This window comes from Vidua chalybeata, chromosome 2 (assembly GCF_026979565.1).
Source record: "Vidua chalybeata isolate OUT-0048 chromosome 2, bVidCha1 merged haplotype, whole genome shotgun sequence".
Taxonomy (NCBI): domain Eukaryota; kingdom Metazoa; phylum Chordata; class Aves; order Passeriformes; family Viduidae; genus Vidua; species Vidua chalybeata.
The window spans coordinates 112,686,894-112,707,494 of record NC_071531.1 but is presented as its reverse complement, the minus strand read 5'-3'; the positions used below and the strand labels follow the sequence as shown (position 1 = coordinate 112,707,494).

Below are 20,601 nucleotides of genomic sequence, written 5' to 3'. Positions count from 1 at the left end.
TATCACACACCATTAGACACTAATGTACTACAATAATGATCTTGATAATTGCTCTCTCACCTCACAGCACACCTGCAACTCAGTTAATAACTTTTTTGATCTTTTTCTTTTACATAAATGAAATCTCCTAATGAAAATTCTATAATGAACTTTCTATGATGAACATATAGAGCACCATATGTAGAACTGTGATTTAAATGGGTGTGAAACATTAGAAATTCCATCTCTTTCCCCCCTGTCCTGGTATTTGGGGCATTGGCTTGATTTCAAATCCAATATTGGAATCCTCCCCAAAAGGCTTCTGTATTTTGCTGGGTTTTATAAGGCAAACTGGTAGCTTGACCCAACTCAGGTAACTCTAGAGAATAAAACACAATTGTTGGGCTAACCCTGGAAACATAACAGGCAGTTCCCTAACTGAAAGCTGGTTCCTGAGGAGTTGCCCAAAGGCAGTTGGATGCCTCCCTGAATTTCTTTCCCTGTTCTTCTTCACACTCTAATTTTGGCAGGATGAAGTGAAACAAGCTCAGGGCTTGGACTGTGCTGGGGTTGGGCCCCTGAAATTAGGGTAAGACATCATGCCCTTTATTTTTCCAGCTGCTGTGTATCAGCAGCTGCCACAGTTTTACCTGACAAGCATATCTTCCTTCCCAAATCCTCTTCTTTTGAGGATTTCTTTCAAGGGTGACATTTTGAACCTCACTTCAGATCACCTGTGCTTGAAGATCCATCCCAGTGTACACTGAGCAGCAGGGGCACAGAAAGCCTCTGTCCCCTCTAGTGACAATCCAGCAGGTGTCAGAGACTCAGTGAGAAGGCCAGGCTGATGGAGGGGATGCAGGCTTTTTATGGAACCACCCTGAATTCCCCAGAAATCTCCCAGTCTGATGGAAGATTCCCTTTCCATGACAGTCACTTCTTGTGATAGATCCCAGAGGTCTCAGGACTACCACTGCCAGCTCCGTTGCTTTGGGAATTCTGACTCACTTCTAGTCAATTCCCTTCATGACAGTGAGCTGTGAAACAAAGCTTCTCTTCTCTTTTCCGTTTTCCCTCTCCACCTTTGGTTTTTTGGACAAGTTATCATGGTAACACACTACCTGGGGCCAGGCTGGATCATGGCCACTGATAGTTTAGGAAAGCCATGACTCAATTTATACCTACACTGCCTGCCTGGCCAAGTACCTTTTCAGGTTCCACTTTCCAGAACAGCTCTGCTCATATGGCTCTAGATGTTTTCAGTAAATTTGGGGGGCTTGGTATCAAATGAAAGACCTTGCTACAGTTATTTCCTAGTGCTATTGGGAATGCTTTCAGTCTTCAATTCCCTCTTAGTGTTTGACCTTAGAATACAGACCTTAAACATCACCAGAATTGGGTGTGAGAGATGCCCACAGTGTGAATGTACAGAGGAACAACACACCTTGAGGTGCCTCCAGTGACTGATGGGTTATATTCCCTCCACAATAAGCTCAGCATGTTCTGGAGAGAGGCAGAGCATGGTGTGTTTCCTTCACCTCGTTGTTCAAATTGTCACTACCAGCACCTAGCAATTCTCTTCTGTCACCCTAATCCATCACAATATTTCAGTGGGATGGAGAATGGCAGGCAATAAAATGTCTCCTGGAATATAAATCAGCTCCTAATTTGTTTTTCTCTAAGCCATTATTTCTTGTGTGATGGTCTTCTCCCAGGTGTTTCAGGCCTGTCAATCAGTTGCTGCAGGCACTTGTTTTCCCTTCCCAGGTTGTGCTATCTCTGGACCTGGCAGTAACAGAGTGAAGCACCCAGCAGCTGTAATGCCATGTTAAACCCAAACAGTGTTCAAAGCTTGTCACAAACAGAATCTGAAACACAAACTGCATTAGCAGAAGGGCAAAGTGTTCTGCACCAGGACCTAGTTCAGTTCCCTGGGTGTTGTTGAAAGAGTGCTCTGAGCTTCCTGATCACTGGTGGAAAATTAGTTGCTGTGAGATGTTGACTGATGGAATGGGAATGTCTGTGCTTTCCATGTCACAGCAGAGTATTTTGGGACAGTAACAAGAAATTCTGTGCTCCAGTGCTCTCTGTATCTGCGTTACAGATGCTTGCCTCGCAGATGTGCTTTCTGTGCTACTTCTGCTACTTCTGCTGGAAGTTACATTTAGTCTTTGCTCATGTTCTGAAGGCCAACAGAACAAGCTTCCTGACTGATTGATTTCCAGGTAATCAGCCTGTCCAAGAGGGATTGATTAGTTCTGCTTCATTTGTGAGCATGTCTCAGAAGATCCTTTCTTAACAACACAGAGCACTCAGCCACCAGTGCTCTTGCACTGACTTCAGTCATAGGGAAATCTGTGATACCATGGGCTAACTAATTATCAAATTGAGATGGACAGAACTGGAGTGTAGTGCTTAAAAATATGAGTTATAAACCCCCAAAACCCATTAGGTTATGTAATAAAAATAAAATAAAAATACTGGCATACAGCAAAGAAAACAAAATCTGGCTGGTTGCCAATTTACCATATTAAATTCCAGTTGGCTGTTTTCTTAGCAATGCCCAGTTAAGATTCTGTGCAATGCTTACATGAAGTGTCTGGGTCACTGTCTGTACTGACAACTCCAAATCATCTCTTTCTACTGTTTTTGCTGCCCTTTTGTACAAGACTCCATCAACTCGACCCTCCTTCCTGACCATGAATACCTAAGCCACAGGATGCACCTTTTCAAAGTGCACAATAAATTATCATTTACTAGATCAGTGAAAACAATTTCTAGTCAATGTTAGCAGGTTTCAAACTAGTTGCAAAATTAAGGGCTAGGGCTTCCTAAGGGTTAGGGTTAATATTTTATTTTATATTTATTATTGTTTATACTTCTCATTTGATATATAGTGCATCACCATCTGAAAGGACCTTCTCTTCAATTTGACAGCTGGGCATTTTAATGTACATGTAAGTGTTCCTATAAATTGTCTCCTACAAAGGAAATTCTGGCAGTGGCCAAGTGTTTTTCTCCAGTTAGAAGTACTAACAAATTCTATTTCTTTCTATTCTGGGTAAAGCCCACAGTCAGTAAAAGGCTGCATTTTTCCTGTAACACCTTTTTGCTTTTGAAGCTCAAGAGAAACCGCCAGTCATTTGTTCAGGTCAGTTCTATTTCTGTGTGCTTTGCTTGAACTTAATGTGGCAGAGAAGTAGAGAAGAAAAGTAACTCCATGTCCCTTGAATTATTTTAGTGCACTGAGATGAGTGAAAGTAAGACAGAAGCCATGGCACATTTCATCTGATGAAATAATGTTCAATTTATTACAGCATTTTAAACCCTGGCTGCTGCACTACCAACACGGACCCTCAGGGTACCCTTGTCAGCTTTGCCCTGCCCCTAAGAAGGCCATCATATTCTAGAAACATCAGCTTGATCCCATGTTTCTGGTTAGTGCATACCAGGCTTACCCAGTTAGAATGACACTTTGTCACTTTAGCTGAAATCCATCCCTTCAGCTTGATATTATGTAATAAAGGATATATTACATAAAATATAATACTTAATAAAACCCAGCGCTAACTTATCAAAAATTATTCCAAATAACAGTTAGGAAGCAACAACCCACTGCTGTGGAACTGATCATTAGCTCTCCATCATTGCTTTGAATGTGTGGACATCATATTTTTTATTTAAACAATGTGCCAACAGCAGGCTGTGCTAAAATGCATAACCATCAGCTGCAACAGCTTGATGAATGCATAAATTAATTCCAGCTGTTTTCTTACTCCACTGTGTATCAAACGCCTCACCTTTGCTTTGGTATGTTTTAGAGAAAAGATGAGAGACAGATGATAGATACTGTTAGTGGTCAATGAAATTTTTTTGTAGGCAAACAGACATCTCCTCCTTGGGGATTGTCTTGGGGGTTTTCAAATTTTACTTTACCTGTGTGGAGATTAACACAAAAAAGTATCTCTTCATCTTTTTTACGGTTTCAGGCTGTTTTTATAAATCTAGGCAAACTTGCATATGTAGACTCAAGGAGCCATAAAGGGACTACTGCTGTTTGTGGTGTGAAGAGAATTCCTTCTTTTTATCTGTTTTTGAAAAGTCAAGTTACTTCTTTAATTCTAGTGCTTTGTTCCTGGCTATGAGAGGGGATTATCCAGGATGATTCCTCCCATTTGCCACATTGTACTGAACCCCACTCTTCATCTTCATGGCCCACGTCAAAGCGAGCTCTTAGAAATTCAGATGAGCTCGCTTCCATCTTGCTGGAGGTGAGTTGTGACTGCTGCTTATGAGGACTCAGGGACAATCTGTGTCTTTCCCCAGTGTCTTGAATGTTGATGCACCTGATGAGCATTAGCATCAAGGAGAGGAGGGTTTTGCAGCTGTAATGCAATATCAGCACAGCCCTAAACTCCAGTTTGTCACAACCACCACAGGAGTTCTTTCCTCTTCCTTCTGTCAGAGAACATCTTTAAAAGCTCTTGCAGAAATATTTTCATTCTGAATTAAGGATGGCATTTAAAGTTCTCCCTGCTTTTGACTTTGACCAGATGAGTTTGTAGGGGTTCTGATTTCTGAGTTCTTGTGGGCCTCCCATGGAAACTTTTCCATTTTCAACTCACTCCTTGGGAAAATACAGCTCCTGCTTCAGCCTGCTGGGGTGGCATGCTGAAAGCAGCACCAGCAACACAAGTGAGAGAGTAGAAGAGAAAGCACAAATGTTGCTGAGGTGGCTTACTTAATGTGACCAGTATGAACTTTTGGTATTTACATTAATGTTTACAATTAATTTTTTCCTAACCTTCTGCTCAGCCCTTCAGGGAAAAGGCTGACGTTGCACTCTGGAAGCTGATACTGCTGAGTTTGATTAGATTATAGGGAAAGAAGATTTTCCATCTTCCCACACCTCTTGCCAATTAAGATTAGGAGTCTCATAGTTGATTCAAATCTCATTATTCCACAAACATTGTTAAGATTGCATGCACTTCAGTTTTGCAGTAGAAAGCAGTCTATAAACAAGCAGTTGTAATATTAGGGATGAAATTTTAAAGACTTAATTGGGATAATGAAGGAGATACTAGAGGCACTATGAAGGCTAACACTGTACCTCTGAACAGAGGTTGCTTGCAATTTTATATTTCAGTAATATTATAACATAGTAACTCACAGATATCCTCTTTGTATTGACTTCTTTTTGTTCTTACAGCTTTTGATTGCTGTCTTAAGTCCTTCTGTAAAAAAAAAAAAGTATCTGAGGTCATTGATTTCTTCCAAATATTATCAAAAGTGGCAGGGAATATACCTGACAGGCCTCTTTGTGGGACGTTTGTATGCCTTGAATGCGTGGCCTCAAGAACATAAAGAGACTGATCAGGATCCATTCTGCAAGGACAGAATTTATAATATATGATGGAGGTAAGGGAAATGAGGATAGAGAGAAGGTGTAATTAATTCCTAATTATTGGAAATATTATAGGTGTGTAGCCTGAGCTGATATCAAGAAGAATACTAGAGATGATGTATATGTTTTCCCAGACCAATGCTACTTGTAAATGAAATTACCTGTAGCTCCAGTCCTGTGCCTTTCTTAATTGGACTGCCAGTCAGGCCCCTCTTTATCAGCTGTGATAGGTTTGAAATGTATAGATGCAAATTAATAACTAAGATGAGATGTATTAATTTAATATTGATTTCCATTTTCAACCTAAGCTTCTGCTTCCGTTGAACCCTAAAACATTTATCTTTGCAATAATTACGAATCAAAAAGATTGTTATTTACTGTCCTTAGGTAATATAAGATATTCTTTCTGTTTTAAGCAATGTTAAATTTCATAACAAAAGTTCTTGCGCCACATAAATGGCATTAAGCATCATCTAATGGAAAGGTCTCAATTTCAGATTTTTTGGGTTGAATTACCAAATTCATCTTCCTGTCACATTTTACATAGGAGACTGATCCCCACCTTGCTACAACCTCCTTTCATGTGGTTCTAAAAAGTGAAAAGGTCTCCCCTGAGCCTCCTTTTCTCCAGGCTGAACACCCCAGCTCCCTCAGCCACTTCTCATATGGCTGACTCTCTAGAAATATTTTTTTTTATTCCCAAATAAAATTAATGTATTTTTGTGTATATATTTTTATATCAAGTATCTAGTTTTCTAAAACTAAACATCTGTGGCTATGTTGCTTGTTATTGTGATTGAAAGTGTAGTTGCATTATTGTAGCTGAGTTTAACAGCGGCTTTTTGTCTCACTTGAGTTTTCTATTAAAAAATCAGCCTATAAAATAAAAAAGATGCCAAATGTATAGTCCATTGTTATTTAGATGAACACAGATTCCTGAATTTTACAAATACTGAATGAAGGCACCAGTGTCTCATTTACTGTCAGAATTGTAGCTCCTGACCTTTGTCTCGCAGTCATTTTGCTCGCAGTATGAGAAACGTGAATGTAAGTGAAGGAAAAAGGTGAAAATTGACCACATACAAGCAGTGTGCCACCCCCAGGTGTGAAATAAATGTAATGTTAACTACTGGAAGACTGAGACACAACCAGAGCCCATAGATCAGTGTGTGAGCTGTAGATTCCTGTCATATGTCCACACCTCAGCTAGAACAGAGATATTTATCAACTCAAAAGTTCTCTGTCTTGCACACTTCCTAATGAGTATTTAAAAGCTGAAATTGAGTTAAACTTTATCAGAATTAAAATCACAATCTGATGAGGAACGGCAATGCAGCATCAGTAGTTGTCATTTTTGTGTAATCGTAATTCTGAATTTTATTTTTCTTTTGATTGAGGGATTATTCCAGACGTGTCTAATAATTGGTCAAATATCTAAAATGATACATAAAATTTGATGTCAGGTTTTTTGTTTTTTTTTTAGTTGTGTGATTACCCTGAAATGTTACCAAAACCACATATGCCTATTTAAAACTTTAAACATTTTTCTTTCAGAATGAAAACTGTCATGTGAATATACATACTTAAACATAGCAGGATACCATATTCACACAGTCCTACTAAGGTGATGCTAATAACTTCTAAAAAATAATTTTTTAACTAAACAGTCTGTAGTTAAGAGGTCGGTTTCATGCCAAATCTCTGTCTGATTGTACGTTTGCAGCTGTGAAGAAAAGTGGGAATAAAAGAATAAATAAATTCAGTTGTAAGATGACCTTATAGTGCTGTTTTGGGGTGTTTGGCTCCTCATTTAAAGAACTACAGCCCCATCTGGCCTGTGGCATGTGAGGGCCTGGCACCTGTAGTCAGGATAATTAACTGCAAGAAAATCTTGAAGAAATCCCACTGACCTCTCCAAGCTTAAGGCTTTGGTTGGGAATTTTCAGGATGGGGATAATGTTATTTTCTTCATTTGGAAAATACTTAACACTGCAGTGTGCATCCAGTAGAGTTGAAAACTAGAAATAAACCTCTCTGGTACTTCTTCAACACTTTTAGGAAAGATGCAGCTTTTATGCAGATTTAATATGTTTTTATAGTAATACCTGTGTTCATGAACTCAAATTTATCAATCAACACTAGAAGTCTTACTGGAGGGAACATTTTTCATATCTACCTGATTATTTGAGAATTCATATTAAAGTCATGGTTCATCTCTGTGAGATTCCTGTGAAATCTCAGTGTGTTCATTAGAAATACTTAACTGTGATTCTTGTCATCAATAACGTGAAATATTCTAGACAAAAGGATTGAAGATTTATCCCACATAACTACTTCAGTGAAACACAAATTAGAACCCTGTTCAGCTAAAGAGCACCTTCCTGATTTTTGCTTTATTTATATGGGGTTGGATTTGCATCATCAAAGGATTTATTCCTGTCCTAGAAGGCCAGTAGATGAATATTTGAGACAGTAGTCAGAGCTTTCCCTTGGGTTACCAAGGTATTGCCTATACATTGAAATTCACATTAATCTGAATATGATAATGGATTGGGAGAAGTTGGCAATGTTTGCTTATGAAAAAAAAAACAAAAAAACAAAGAAACCAAAAAGAACAACAAAAAAAAACCCAGAAATGTTGGTGTTATCTGTACCTGTGTAAATATAATTAAATAGTTGCTGTAATTTGGGGCTAAGTACTGCAAGTGATTCTATGTGGATGTGAGGAAAAGGAAAGCTTGAATGAACTAATTACAGAATTTTATGTGTTGGTTCCATGGCAAAATAGGTATTTGAATACTGTGTTAGTTGCTGACATAAATCACAGAATTTTTGTTCACAAGTACCACATTGTGTTACTCTTATGTCTTAAAGCAATGATAGAATAGAATAAGATTACATAAAATTGAGTACAATAATGTAGAAGGCAAAAAGATGGGTTGAAAATAATTTTTAATAATCAAGATTATTTGCCTGTGAGCTTATGGGTATTCAGAGATAACAGAAAATAAAATTGTATTTGCTTCTCACAGAGGCATGAGTACTTTATTTTCAATGGTAAGTCAGAACTGAAATAGTCTGGGAGTCACTAATCATGTTTGGTGTCTTTAAAAATCAAACTTGTGAGTTTTTCTGCAAACACATCCAAAAGGACTCTATTTCAAAGGCCAAATGCCTGATTTTATAAGAACATTTCAGCATTTTTTTGCATATGAATTACCCAACTTTACAATTACCTGTTTGGGTTTGGGCATTTAAATATTCCCCATGATTACAGTAACTTTGTCCGTGTGCCCAAACTCCTGATTTGTACCTGCAAGTAAAGCAGGGCTTTAAATAAATCACACATTCAAAATCTGTACCTGGGTGTGCAGTCTTGGTAACCATAATTAAAAATGCAAGCATGATTTTAAGCCTTTCCTTTTAAATATTGGATTATTTAAAGTATTTTTAAAGTGGGATAAATTGTTTTCTCATTGCTATTGCATCTTTCTAATTACATTAATGTAAAAGAGACAGTTACACAGAGAAGAAAAAAATTGCATCACTTTAGCTGATCTGTTGTCAAAATAATTGCTGTAGTGAAAGCAGTGACCCCCAAAAAATTTAGTTTTAGATCTTGAGCCATTAAAAACTGCAATGTTATATTAAGGCCGTGACAAGAAACTATAACCTTGTAAATGGAGACTGCACTGTACTTCAGATTTTTATTGTTAATAACTGCCTGTAAGGATATTCCATTCCTTCAAGGTCTGCCTTCTCCAGACAGCTTATCCAGTAGTAAGTCATGGCAGGGGGAGCTTTTGTAGGATTTCAGTGCACACCTTGAGTGCTTCTAGAGGCATGAAGCCAAGTGACATTAATTATTTGAGAATGGCTCAAATTACTAAACAGTAAATTACTGTTTTCACACAGAAAATCAGTCTGACATAAAGCCAGCCAACACAACACCGTTGCAACAACACTCAGGCTGGAAGTTTTGGTCTTTGTCAAAAGTTGAAACAGCCTCAGAAAAAAATTAGTTTCAAAAAAACCCCACGTGCAAAGCAAATTGAGTAATGGCTATCATAGGAATTAATTAACCCAGGCTAGCAGATTAATTTGTTGTGGATAGAGAAAAGTTCATCTGCAGATACCAAGGGGCTGTTATTGCATAGGAAAAAGAGTAATCCATGACTAACTACTTATCATATGTTCAGAGCTGAAAACAGAAAGGTTTACTGGGGGGAAGAAGGAGGGAAAATGGGGAGAGGGACAACAGAAATGACAGTTTATGTGATATGTAATAATATGTGTTATTTTCCCTCTATGTCCCAATAAAAGGGACAGAGAGGGAGAATAACACATATATGAGAGCATTTGATATAATATGATTGACACACTGCTCTCCATAGATGAGCAATTTTTGTACATGGCGCTTTAAATCTTTCTAATAGAGGGAGGGATTTTTCTAGCATTTGGTTATTATTTTCAGGCCAGAAGATGATGATTCTGTAACTGAGTTCACCAACAAATACAGGAGATAGATAATGTGCAAAGGAGTTAGCCACAAAATGGATCTGATCTACTCAGACCATTTTTTCCTCTTGCAGAAAGAAATGTTTGGTATGGTCTAATGGCTGTTTGCAGTGTCTTCTGATAGGTTGTACACAGGAGCATGAAAGGTTCTGTGAAAAGAGAAGTTGGACACTAATTCCTCTTGAAATAATACAGAGAAATTCCAACAAACACAGGTTCCTTCTGTATTTAGAATAAATATTTCATATTGCTGCATTCACTACAGTGTTGAGAAACTTACCACACTCCTGCCGTATCCTTTCCCCTCAAAAGTCCTTCCAGCTAATTTCAACAATGGAACAATGATTAAAAAGTAAAGAGGAACAATGAAATGAAGCATTACTGATATACTTTAAAATAGAGTTTTCACAACTACTGTGGACAGATTGGAGGACTCAGTGAGTAAGTTTTGCATTGCCCTTAAGTGTTCTCAGGGTTACATTTCTCCTTTTCTGTTTAAAGGTGATTGCTGGAGATGCTGGAGATGGCTGCTTGCAGCTGTAATGATCTTTTCCTTCCATTCTTTTCCTGCAAGACCTTCCTGATCCCAAGAGTATGCACTGATATATGGCAGGAAATTACTTCCCTCCTTTTTCTCTGATATCATGTTCCTCGATTACCATTTCTATTGTGTGCCCTAATTACCCTGACTGATTCCTTTCATTCACTATCTTCCTAAAACACAGTGATGCACCTTTAAAAATTATGCAGTATAGAAAACAGTATTTTTACTGTCTCCTTTAAGGGTTTATTAAATCTGTTTAATTGTGCAATTAGTTTTTCTATGGGGTATATCCATGAAATATCAACAGAAATAAAGACTAATTTGGGTGTGGGACAGTGCATTTCAGTGTTTGTAGTTCCCACCTCAACCAATTTATTGGACTTCAGGGATCTCCACCACAGAATCAGCAGCACAAATCAGTGAAGTTGGTTTTGTGTCTCTTCTTCCATCACTGATAAAGCACCTCAGTCTTGCAGCCATTTTTGTCACTGCTGCCATTTTGGCACTGCTGTGAGACTTTAGGAAGTATCTGAACTAAAACCACACAAAACTGCTGGAAGTTGCAATACAGCAAATTTAAAAAAAAAAAAAATCTCTTGAGTCATGAGTACAGTTTGTGAAATATTTTTAAGGGGTAATTTGAAAAGGGTGCAGCCCCTCTCTGCAGCTGCGTAGCCTGAGTTATCAACAGGGGTTTTTTATGGAGATGGTCTTTATCTGGATTTCAGTGCTTGATATTTCAATGAAATGAACCTCTTTTCAACTGCTTATTTTGTTAAATTTGTATTGATTTATTGTATTTAATGGAACACTATTTTGCTAATTCTGTATTCGGTGGAACATGCCCTTACATGCCATCTATCTGTTGTAGTAGTAAGTTTTATTTACTGTATTAGTCTGGAAAAAAAAATAAAAACCACCTAGTTCTAAGAATTGAGTGAATAAGAGTTTATCAAGATTGAAAACATTTTCCATCTCCTTCTTTGAGTAGTATCTATGCATTTAGAATCATATTCTTAAATTATAGCATTTAGGATGCTCATTTTTATTTTGTTTAGGGGTTTTGTTTGTTTGTTTTAGTAGTACAAAAATGAGTCTCTGCAGAAGAGGATTCACCTGGGCTGTGTAGCACAGCCTCCAGCTCTTCGATGAGTTGTTGGATTGTACCTAGTATGACAGGCAGTGATAAAATTAATATAATCAATATCTTGTCTGTATGTATTTTTTTATAAACTTCACATTCTTTTAAAACATCCTATGTGACCTGAATAATTGTTCAAGTTATTTTGTTGAAACTAATGTTTTATACAGAGAAAAATTGCACTGATGTGAACTGAAAATACTGTTTGATAGGTGGCAATTATCTCCTTTGTCATTTCTTCTAATAATTTTCATTAAAAAACTTCCATAGGATATTGAAATGTGGGAATGACAGAAAAGTCACTGGGGAAAAAAAGAAAAGCACAAAGAGGAAGAATATTTAATTTCATTTGCCTATTGTCATTATGTAGTCATATTTGAAGAAGCAGCCTTCTACCTGCCTCTTTTTGTCTCCTCTGCCTTGCTCCTCTCTAATGCCAAGGGTTTGAGTAATGCTCCTATCAGTTCTCCAAATCTAAGACTAGAAATATTAGAGAGCAGAGATATTGGCAGGAGAAAAGATTGACTGCAGCATATGAACACAGATGCATTTAAGTGCAGACCATAGGACCCAGAAATATTAATTATCAACTTTATTGCAAATGAAAAAGGGAGATCAGTCTTTTGTCCCCCCAAAGTTGGGTCATTCTGTCATTAAGTTTGCTAGGGGTGTCCCCTGTCCCATCTTTACTCTGTGTAGGAGCTAAATGAAACTGGAGCTTTGCTTTCTCAATACCATGATGTCTTTTATTTTTGTAGTTTGAACTAACCAGCATGTTTGATAATTTATAATCTGTGACAGCTGGCCTTCCTCCACTGGATTCTTCCTCAGGTTTCTAGCAACTCATGCTGCACAGTCCCACTATCAGTTTGAACATGACCCAAAGTGAATCCCCCTCACAGTCCATTCATGACCTGAATAAAACAAGAATCATGTGAGAAAGATGAGATTATTTAACCAGATAGTGCTCACAATCAAAGGTTGCCCTCATAGCTTTATTGTCCTAATTCTGTAATATCCTAATCTTGATTTTGTGATTGTATTCTGCCTTTTTTAATATGGAGCATCCAACTTTCACTGCATTCTTTTTTCATGTTCTTTTCTATCTTTTCTAGACACTTCTACTAAAATATAAATTGGTTAAAGTAATATCATAGTTCCTTCTTTCTGCAGAGTGGTAGAATAGAACAGGCCTTATTGCATTGCCCTTTTTTATAAAGTGAGCAGATGGAAGAGGGGTAAGAGGACTTTAAAATTGAAATAATTCAGAATATAACAAATATGAAAGATACCAGTCTCACAGGGTATTAGTGGGATCCAGTAAGCAAGGTTAAAAAATGTATGAAGTGGAAATGCACAGCAAAGTGTGTGATGCAGAAAGATTAAAACACCTCTTGCACGGCTACCAACAGTTGCCATTCATTGTAAATGACAACAGAGTCTTCTTTGATTTAATTTGATTGATGAGTTCTCAGCAAGCTATAAAAAATCCATTTTCATGACAAATACCTTCCCACCCACAGACCAACAGTACCTAAAAGTTGTTCCTAAGTTTCCTTTGGACTCATCTTCAACTAGAACTGTAGTGGTCAATTCAGCTGTTGTGAAAATGAAACAACTGAAAACTGGAATCTTGGACAATGATGTGCTCCCACAGAACAGTGAAAATGCTGCTGCCTTTTTTTTTTTTTTTTTTTTTTTTTTAAGGAACAAGGTTTTATGACCAGATGACTGCTGCATTTTTATTTTCTGGGTTTTGTGTCTATAAGAGCCTCGAGCAGTAAAGACTCTTCCACAAGAGAGCCCACAGCTGTGTTTTGGAGTGATGGAGCCATGGCCTTATTTACTGGACTGGGCAATTCAAAAGACCCTCAGGTGGCCATGGAGTGAACAAACAAAACTAAATCCCATCTATTCAACATTAAATAAGGAAAATTAAATCAGTTATGAAAATTCTATATGTTCCAAAACTCACAGTCAAATCCTGGTGAAATGTGCAGCAGAGCACATTTACAGATGTGTTTTCTTTTATGAAGCCAATTAAATTATCAGTGTTTCTCTGCCTAGTCACTCATATTTCACTGGAGAAACATGTAGTGTCTTTGAATTGTTGATTCAGATACTCTGCTAATTACTGAACCTTATAGACAATATAGTGTCTTTCCCCAGGCTTTTACCCTATAATCATTAATTCATAAAGTCACCTGTGGTAGAAGACATTATGGGAAACAAAATGTCATCCAGTGATTTGGAAGGTAGAAAAAATACTCAGTGGTAACAGAGATAAAGACAGACCCTTTTTTTTTTGGGGGGGGTAGTCATCTAGAAATCATTTGCAGATTTTTGGTGGAAAATTGTAAATTTAGTAATTATTTTGGTTAATTTGCCACTGAAAGACAATAATTGTTGTCAGAGTCCAAGCGTAGATATGTATAGCAGCTGAAGTGCAGTATTTCAGACTGAGGTTGCATATTCATTGACTTTGACACAGTTTATTTTCTTTCACCATGAATGCTGGCAGTCAGCTCTGAGTTAGCCAGAGGGATGAGTTTTCACAAGCTTGTGATCATTTTGGGGCTTTCAGCTTATGTTACTGTATCTTGTTTATGAAGGGCTGTTTTTTATTTGGAAGTATCCAAATAAACCTCTCAACTGAAACCTCTCAATTTGTAAACCTCTCAATTGAAAGCTTTCTTGGTATCCCTGTAGCTTCTCTACCACAGAATTTGATACATACTTGACTTAAGGGATAGATGTACTTGAGTTGAAATCAGAAGAAGCAAAATTATCTACTTTAATCCATTTATTTTTTCCCTCCACCTTTTCCATGAGTATGTATGTGCTTTTTTTTAAAGACTTGCCACGTCAAAAACATAATTGCTTTAAATACAATAGAGACTACCATTTCAGAATAAAACATTTGCTTTTTATTTTAATTAGCAATAAATCTTTTTCCTGAGTTTTATTTTGAAATAGTGAAGTTCTTGAATTTTATACAAAATATTGCTCTTGAAAGAGAAATCTGTGTTTCTTTTGATCCAAAGTAATTTGTTATTTGGCAGAGAGAAAGGAAGAAGGAATGATTTCAGAACTGACAGACATGAATTTCAGAAGTAATAAGGATTTTAAAGAGCAGTCATTTTGCTTTGAATGAAACTGTAATCTGGAATTGTCAGTCCTTTAGTCACAAATGTCACATATGAAATAAAGCAAGAATTTAATATTTATCAGGGCAGGATTTGGGCATGAGAAGATAAGGAGGCAAGCACCCTTCTCCCAGTTTTGCCTTACCTCCTCTCTGCCTTCCAGCAAAGCTGAGAGGAGGCAGTGCCTACAGCCTGTGTCTACAGTGCTGCCTTCTTCCCTGCACCAAACCTGCTGCCTTTCCAATCAGTGGAAAATTGCCACTCACTATAATCACAATTGCATCAGGCCAGTAGTCTACTTCCAAGGGGAAAATCCCTGCTGTTCCCACCCCTTTTATCTCTAACACCAGAAATCCTTTTTTTTTTTTTCCCAGTCGGTGACAGCAGGGCAGGATACCTCCCTAATGTCTATTCAGCAAAGTCAGAACAGCACACTAGGAGGAGAACTGCTGAAATTGCTGGGTCAAAATTAAGCTCTTGAAATTGCATTTGAAAAATTGGCTCTTGGGTCCTGAGAGGCAATCAAGTGTTATCTTTTTCAGTGTCATCTTACTCCTTTTCATTCAGCTGCTACTGAAACTGCTTTTATATCAAGAAAGGCCTTCGGAATCAGAAGAAAAACTGATGCTATCTATGAGTTGATACTTTTTAATAACTCAATTAATATGAACTGACACTGAATCCATTAAATGCATACTTTGAGGTACTTTTTAAAAACACTTAATTTTAAATCATTTTGTATCTTATTACAAGAAAAGGAAGTACTGCCTATTTCCTCTAGCAGTGTAATGAAATTAGTCTTGAATATGTCAAAGTGAGAAAAAGCCACATGGAACCTAAAAATTATATTTATAGTGCTGGTTTCCATTGTACTACTGGAGGAGTCAAGAGGAAAAGGAGCCTGTAAAATCTGCACATGTCTAAGTTGCTCTTTAATTTTTAATGTTTTCATATGGGGAAGCCAGAAGACAGAAACTGCAACACATGCTTGGCATGTGCAAATGCTGTAGCTGGCAGGAAAAGAAAGAAATCTCTGTTTAAATGTGTGTGATGAAGTCTGAGGATGATTTTAAAATAATATCTCAGTATCCATGCCCAAGAGATCTGGGATAAGATTTATTTTAATAACTTGTTTCTGCTTTAAATGCCAGCAAAAAACAAGGCTTGTGAGCTTGTGCTGTGGTTAAGAACAGCAGGGACACCAGCTCTCAGTAACTGGGGAAGTGATGAGCTCTGAGCATCCCAGCATTCCCTGTCCAAGGCTGGCTGCTCTCCAGGTTGTCTCCCAACCCAATCAGGAGAGCCTCAGGCTTGTGCAGGTTTGTGCTGGATGCTGTCAGCGTCTCCTTCCTTCATCTCTTCCTTCATCCCTTCCTCATCCTCCAGCATCTGGTGTCAGCTGCTCTCAGAGGTTTCTTGGGGTGCTGTAGGCAAGTCAGACCAACCATAAATATTTAGGGATGTCATCCCTGTCTCATCAAGGAGTTGTGGGGGTAAATATTTTAGGTATTGCAAGTTGTCCATTACTTCACTAAGAAAGCCTTATAAACAGCTCTGGCAGATATAGAAGTTATACTCAGTCTTTTTGGTTAATACATGTAGAGAAAACATAGATAATGTTTAGTGATAGTAGTGAAGTTGTTCAGAGAAAATTTCAAGCAGCACCGAGGACTGACTAAAAATTGGGGAGTTATCTTTCTTAACAATTCCCCATTATATACCAAGAACAGATTCTTAGGTTTTTTTAAATCCGTATACCAAAATGAAAAATATCAAAAATTGTATCATCGAAGCATCTGTATCAGAAAGGAAAGAAGCAGCATTATTACTGCTTGGAACAGATTTTATTTATGACCAAAATTTTCTTCTATTAATGAAATGTGTCTTCTTACTTTGCAGCTTGCAGGCCTGGATTCTATAAAGCATTTGCTGGAAATGTGAAGTGCTCCAAGTGCCCTCCACACAGTTTGACTCACATAGAAGCAACTTCTGTCTGTCAGTGTGAGAAAGGTTATTTCAGAGCTGAGAAGGACCCACCAACTATGGCATGTACCCGTAAGTCTGTTCATTACCAGTGTTGGCAATTCTGTTGCCTCCTTTATTTGATTTTGTATTAAAAAGACCCCAAAACCTGTAAGTTTGTGAAGAATTCCATTCCTGCTAATCAAGAGATTTTTTTTTAAATCAAAATTCAAACAGCACATTTCTGCTTAGTGTCTAGATAACCCCAAACTTACCCAGGTTTCTTAGTTTGGTGACTTTTGAACTTGTAATTCTGAGATATAATAGGAGGAGGAAGTGTAATCATTGACATATAGATAACAATGTGGTGTTTTCACTACCAGTAATGTGCATTTTATGTACTTGAAAATTTGCTGTTGCAAAAACTTTCAAAAAGCTGGAGCCATGTAAAGGAAAAAAACTGATATAACATGCTCTTATGTCCCCTAAGATTTAAATGAAAAGTATCAAACAAATATCCCCACACAATCAAATAAAAACTTAATGCTCTAAAAAAGACAAGAAAGTAATTTTTAGAAAGGAAAAAAATATATCAAATCAGAATGAGATATCATTTAAACCTCCTGCACCATCACCTTCTTTTAACAGAGAGTTATTCCCTCTTATGCAATTGTGATAATTCATTTTTTGAGATGAATTTTAGAATGCATAATTTTGTGATTTTTGACTAACCTAAATTTGCCCTTAAGACAAACCTGATACCCATCATTCTGGGGGCAGAAATTCTGAAAAAAAGATTTTTATTACTTTGATCAATGGACTTTTGTCTAGAAATACATAGCATAAGTTTTCTTACCACTTAATAAAATATTTTGTATAGATTTCCGTTCATGATTCATTACCCACTGGGATTAATTTATTGATTGTAAAGCAACTATATCTGTTTAAAAACTGGAACAAACAGCAGTATTTGAAAAGCTGTGTGTAAAATACTATCTTTTAATAGGCTATTAAAATCACATCTTTAATAAAGGTGATTAAAGACTTTGCAGAATCCTCTAAGACATCCAGTTTTTGGTATAACACTTTATTAATTCTTTAGGTGGAGGATTTGATCTTGGTGCTTTTTGTGCCACAGTTAAGAGAATTCTAAAAATCCAGCATGTTAAATTCTTAAAATATTTTGACAGATTAAGTATACAAAATTTTTAAGAGATAAAGCCCTAAAGACAAAGTGCTGTTGCAATAACCATCAGTGCATAGCTGTGTTTTGGGATGTTTTATGCATCATCACAAAAAAATAACTGAGCTAACTAATTGAGCTACTTCCTCTGCTCATGCTGCTTTTTCCAATGACACTGGACTGGGCAAATTTGGAATAGACCTGATAATTTAAAGCTGATTTACAAATTCATAGGCCCTGGGGTCATTACCAAAACCAAGACATTGTCCATCCACTTCATGAGGGCGATGGTCACGAAAATGGCACCCCTCAGACCCAAGGCAGAAAAGTGTTTAATCTAACCAGAGGGTTTTCAGGGGGAAGGTAAGACCCAGCCTCTGGGTACCTCAGGGGTTTGGGGTTCAGAGAGTGTCCCCCAGTCCCATCTCACTCTGGAGCAGAACACATAGGCCTGGCATTTGGCATGAAGTATGTGAGGGAATAAACAGCATCCTTTCAGGCTTCCCACAGGAAAATGGGGATTACAAAGAATTCCGCTCAAATCAATGCCACAAGCACAGGCCATTAAAAGCTTACTTCCAGAGTCAAAACATCCCAGGTGTTCTTGACACTTTCATGCTTGGGAAGAGGTACATACATTATGCAGATGTGGCTCCATATTATTTATAAGTCATTGATTTTTCATCGCCAAAAGAGATTTCTTTGAAAAATTACTCAAACGTGGCATTATGATTCCATAATTATCTTTCAGGGCACAATTTTAAGCCCTGATACCCTGAAATGTTAATAAGGTAGGGAAGAGCATGAGAGCCCTGTGGCATCAGAGTGCAGTTACTTCAACACCCTGCTGATTTCTTAACAAATGTGAGTGCAGAGAGCTGCTTTGGGTGAAAATTGTCGGGAAAAACTTGGTGCCAGACCTCCACATTCCTGCTGAGGATGTCAGCCAAAGTAACTGAGTGAGGTGAGGCAGGGCAAAAATCAACCACAACAGGATGTCAGTGCCTCATCTCACCTCAGCTTGGGAGAAGGAAGAAATAAAGGAGACAGTGAAGCACATTCTGGTTTCTTGGTTCAGTGCCACCATGCACTGTCTTCCATTCAGCCTAGGCTGCAAGGTATCAGTACATCACTGATTGACACAGCAGATGTATTCATCTTACACCTACAATGATGATTATTTCACTAAATGTCAGCTCTGCTAATGACACTGGAGCTTGACAGGCAGACTGTGTTCTTACCTTGCACATCAGGCAGTAATGGAGAGTCTTCAGGCCAAGTTATTCCCTAAGTGATATCTTCAGCCCCAGTGCTTTCAAATTAGTCTCTCAGTTATTAAAATTATGTTTCTGTCATAAATACAACCTCACTGCTTTTGGTGCATATGTGCAGATGTGGCTAATTTGAATTTAATAAACAAAGATGCATATATGAGTGGAATTTAGATTTTTTCCTTCCAAACTGTCATGTTTTACTATAATAAAAGGAGTTGAAAAGTTTTAAGAAAATTAAGAACTTTGACTAAATAGACAGAAAATGCTGTGCAGAAATGAAATGCCATTTTTACATAACCACCTTTGGGAAAGATCTGCATTTTCCATATTAATTTTCAGATTTCTATCTTGACATGTGAGACATGACATAAGAAACAGAAATTTTTCTTGGGACCTTTGAAGGGAGAGATATTCTTAAATGAAACATTGAATGAACAGTGGATTCCCCTTACAAATGTCTTCGTGTTCAAATATTTTGACTGACTTCATTGATGCCCATTTTCTTTGCTCCCCCATGTCCTGCAAGGTAATATGCTTAAAATAGATATTTTTTTTTCTCTTTTCATTCCTGTATAGGGCTAGGCAGTATGGGGTTAGGCAGTATTCCTCACTCCAGAGCTCTTCCTCAGTACTGAGAAACTTGCATATGTAGCATTATGGAAAAAAAAAAACAAAAAACCACCTTGATTTAAGACAAGCATCCACTTCTTTTAGATGAGTTTCAAATCCACTTTGATTAATTCTGTGAAAGTACTGTGTGCTTTTACAAAATTGTACAGCTCCCATTTTTACTTTATGTAGCTGCATTTTGTAGAGGAGAGTGTTCACTTTGCGGAACACCATAATAGAAATCTAATTTCAATAAGAGGAATGAAAATTACATTAGAATATATTGTTAATCTCCTTCTCCTAGGCTCTTTTCATTTGACTTACACTTCTTATCAATCTCTCATTGCTACTCTTCCTTCTTATTGTATTTCTTTGCCATATGCAAGTACTCTATCAGAAATCTCTGCATAAACAGTGAGCAACAAATAGCATCATATCTAATCCCCTGTCTGATTACTCTGTACATAAAATCTAACATTTCCCACTATATAGTAATTGGATGAATTGATCCATCATTTCAAGGTCAGGCAGGCTTATAGTGGTTGTCTGAGTTGTCTGAATTCCTCTCTTTTAATGTTATACTTAAACAATTTGAACCTGACAAACCTATGTTCCGTTCAATAACTTCTGCCACAAAGTGTATCCTCTATTTTTAAGTCAACACTGAATTTCAGCAGTGAAATCAGGCAGCACATTTGAAGTCTTTACTGCCTCTATTGTGTATATATATATATATACACTTTTTTTGCAATTTAACCTTATGCTCAGACTTGGGATATTGGTTTGCAGTCACTGGCTTCCATTCTTCCTGCCTGCCTCACAGGAAAAGAATAAGTGAAAA

General features: G+C 37.3%; 1 protein-coding gene across 2 annotated transcripts in view; it reads left to right on the top strand.

The window, feature by feature from the left end:
* The window catches only part of EPHA6 (EPH receptor A6), a 368,662-nt gene that overhangs the window by 160,179 nt on the left and 187,882 nt on the right, over window positions 1-20,601 (top strand). For both annotated transcript variants that reach the window (XM_053934140.1, XM_053934139.1), the window contains exon 4: window positions 16,632-16,787. In XM_053934140.1, coding sequence (XP_053790115.1) covers window positions 16,632-16,787 — 156 coding nt within the window. The remainder of the gene's footprint in view (window positions 1-16,631; window positions 16,788-20,601) is intronic.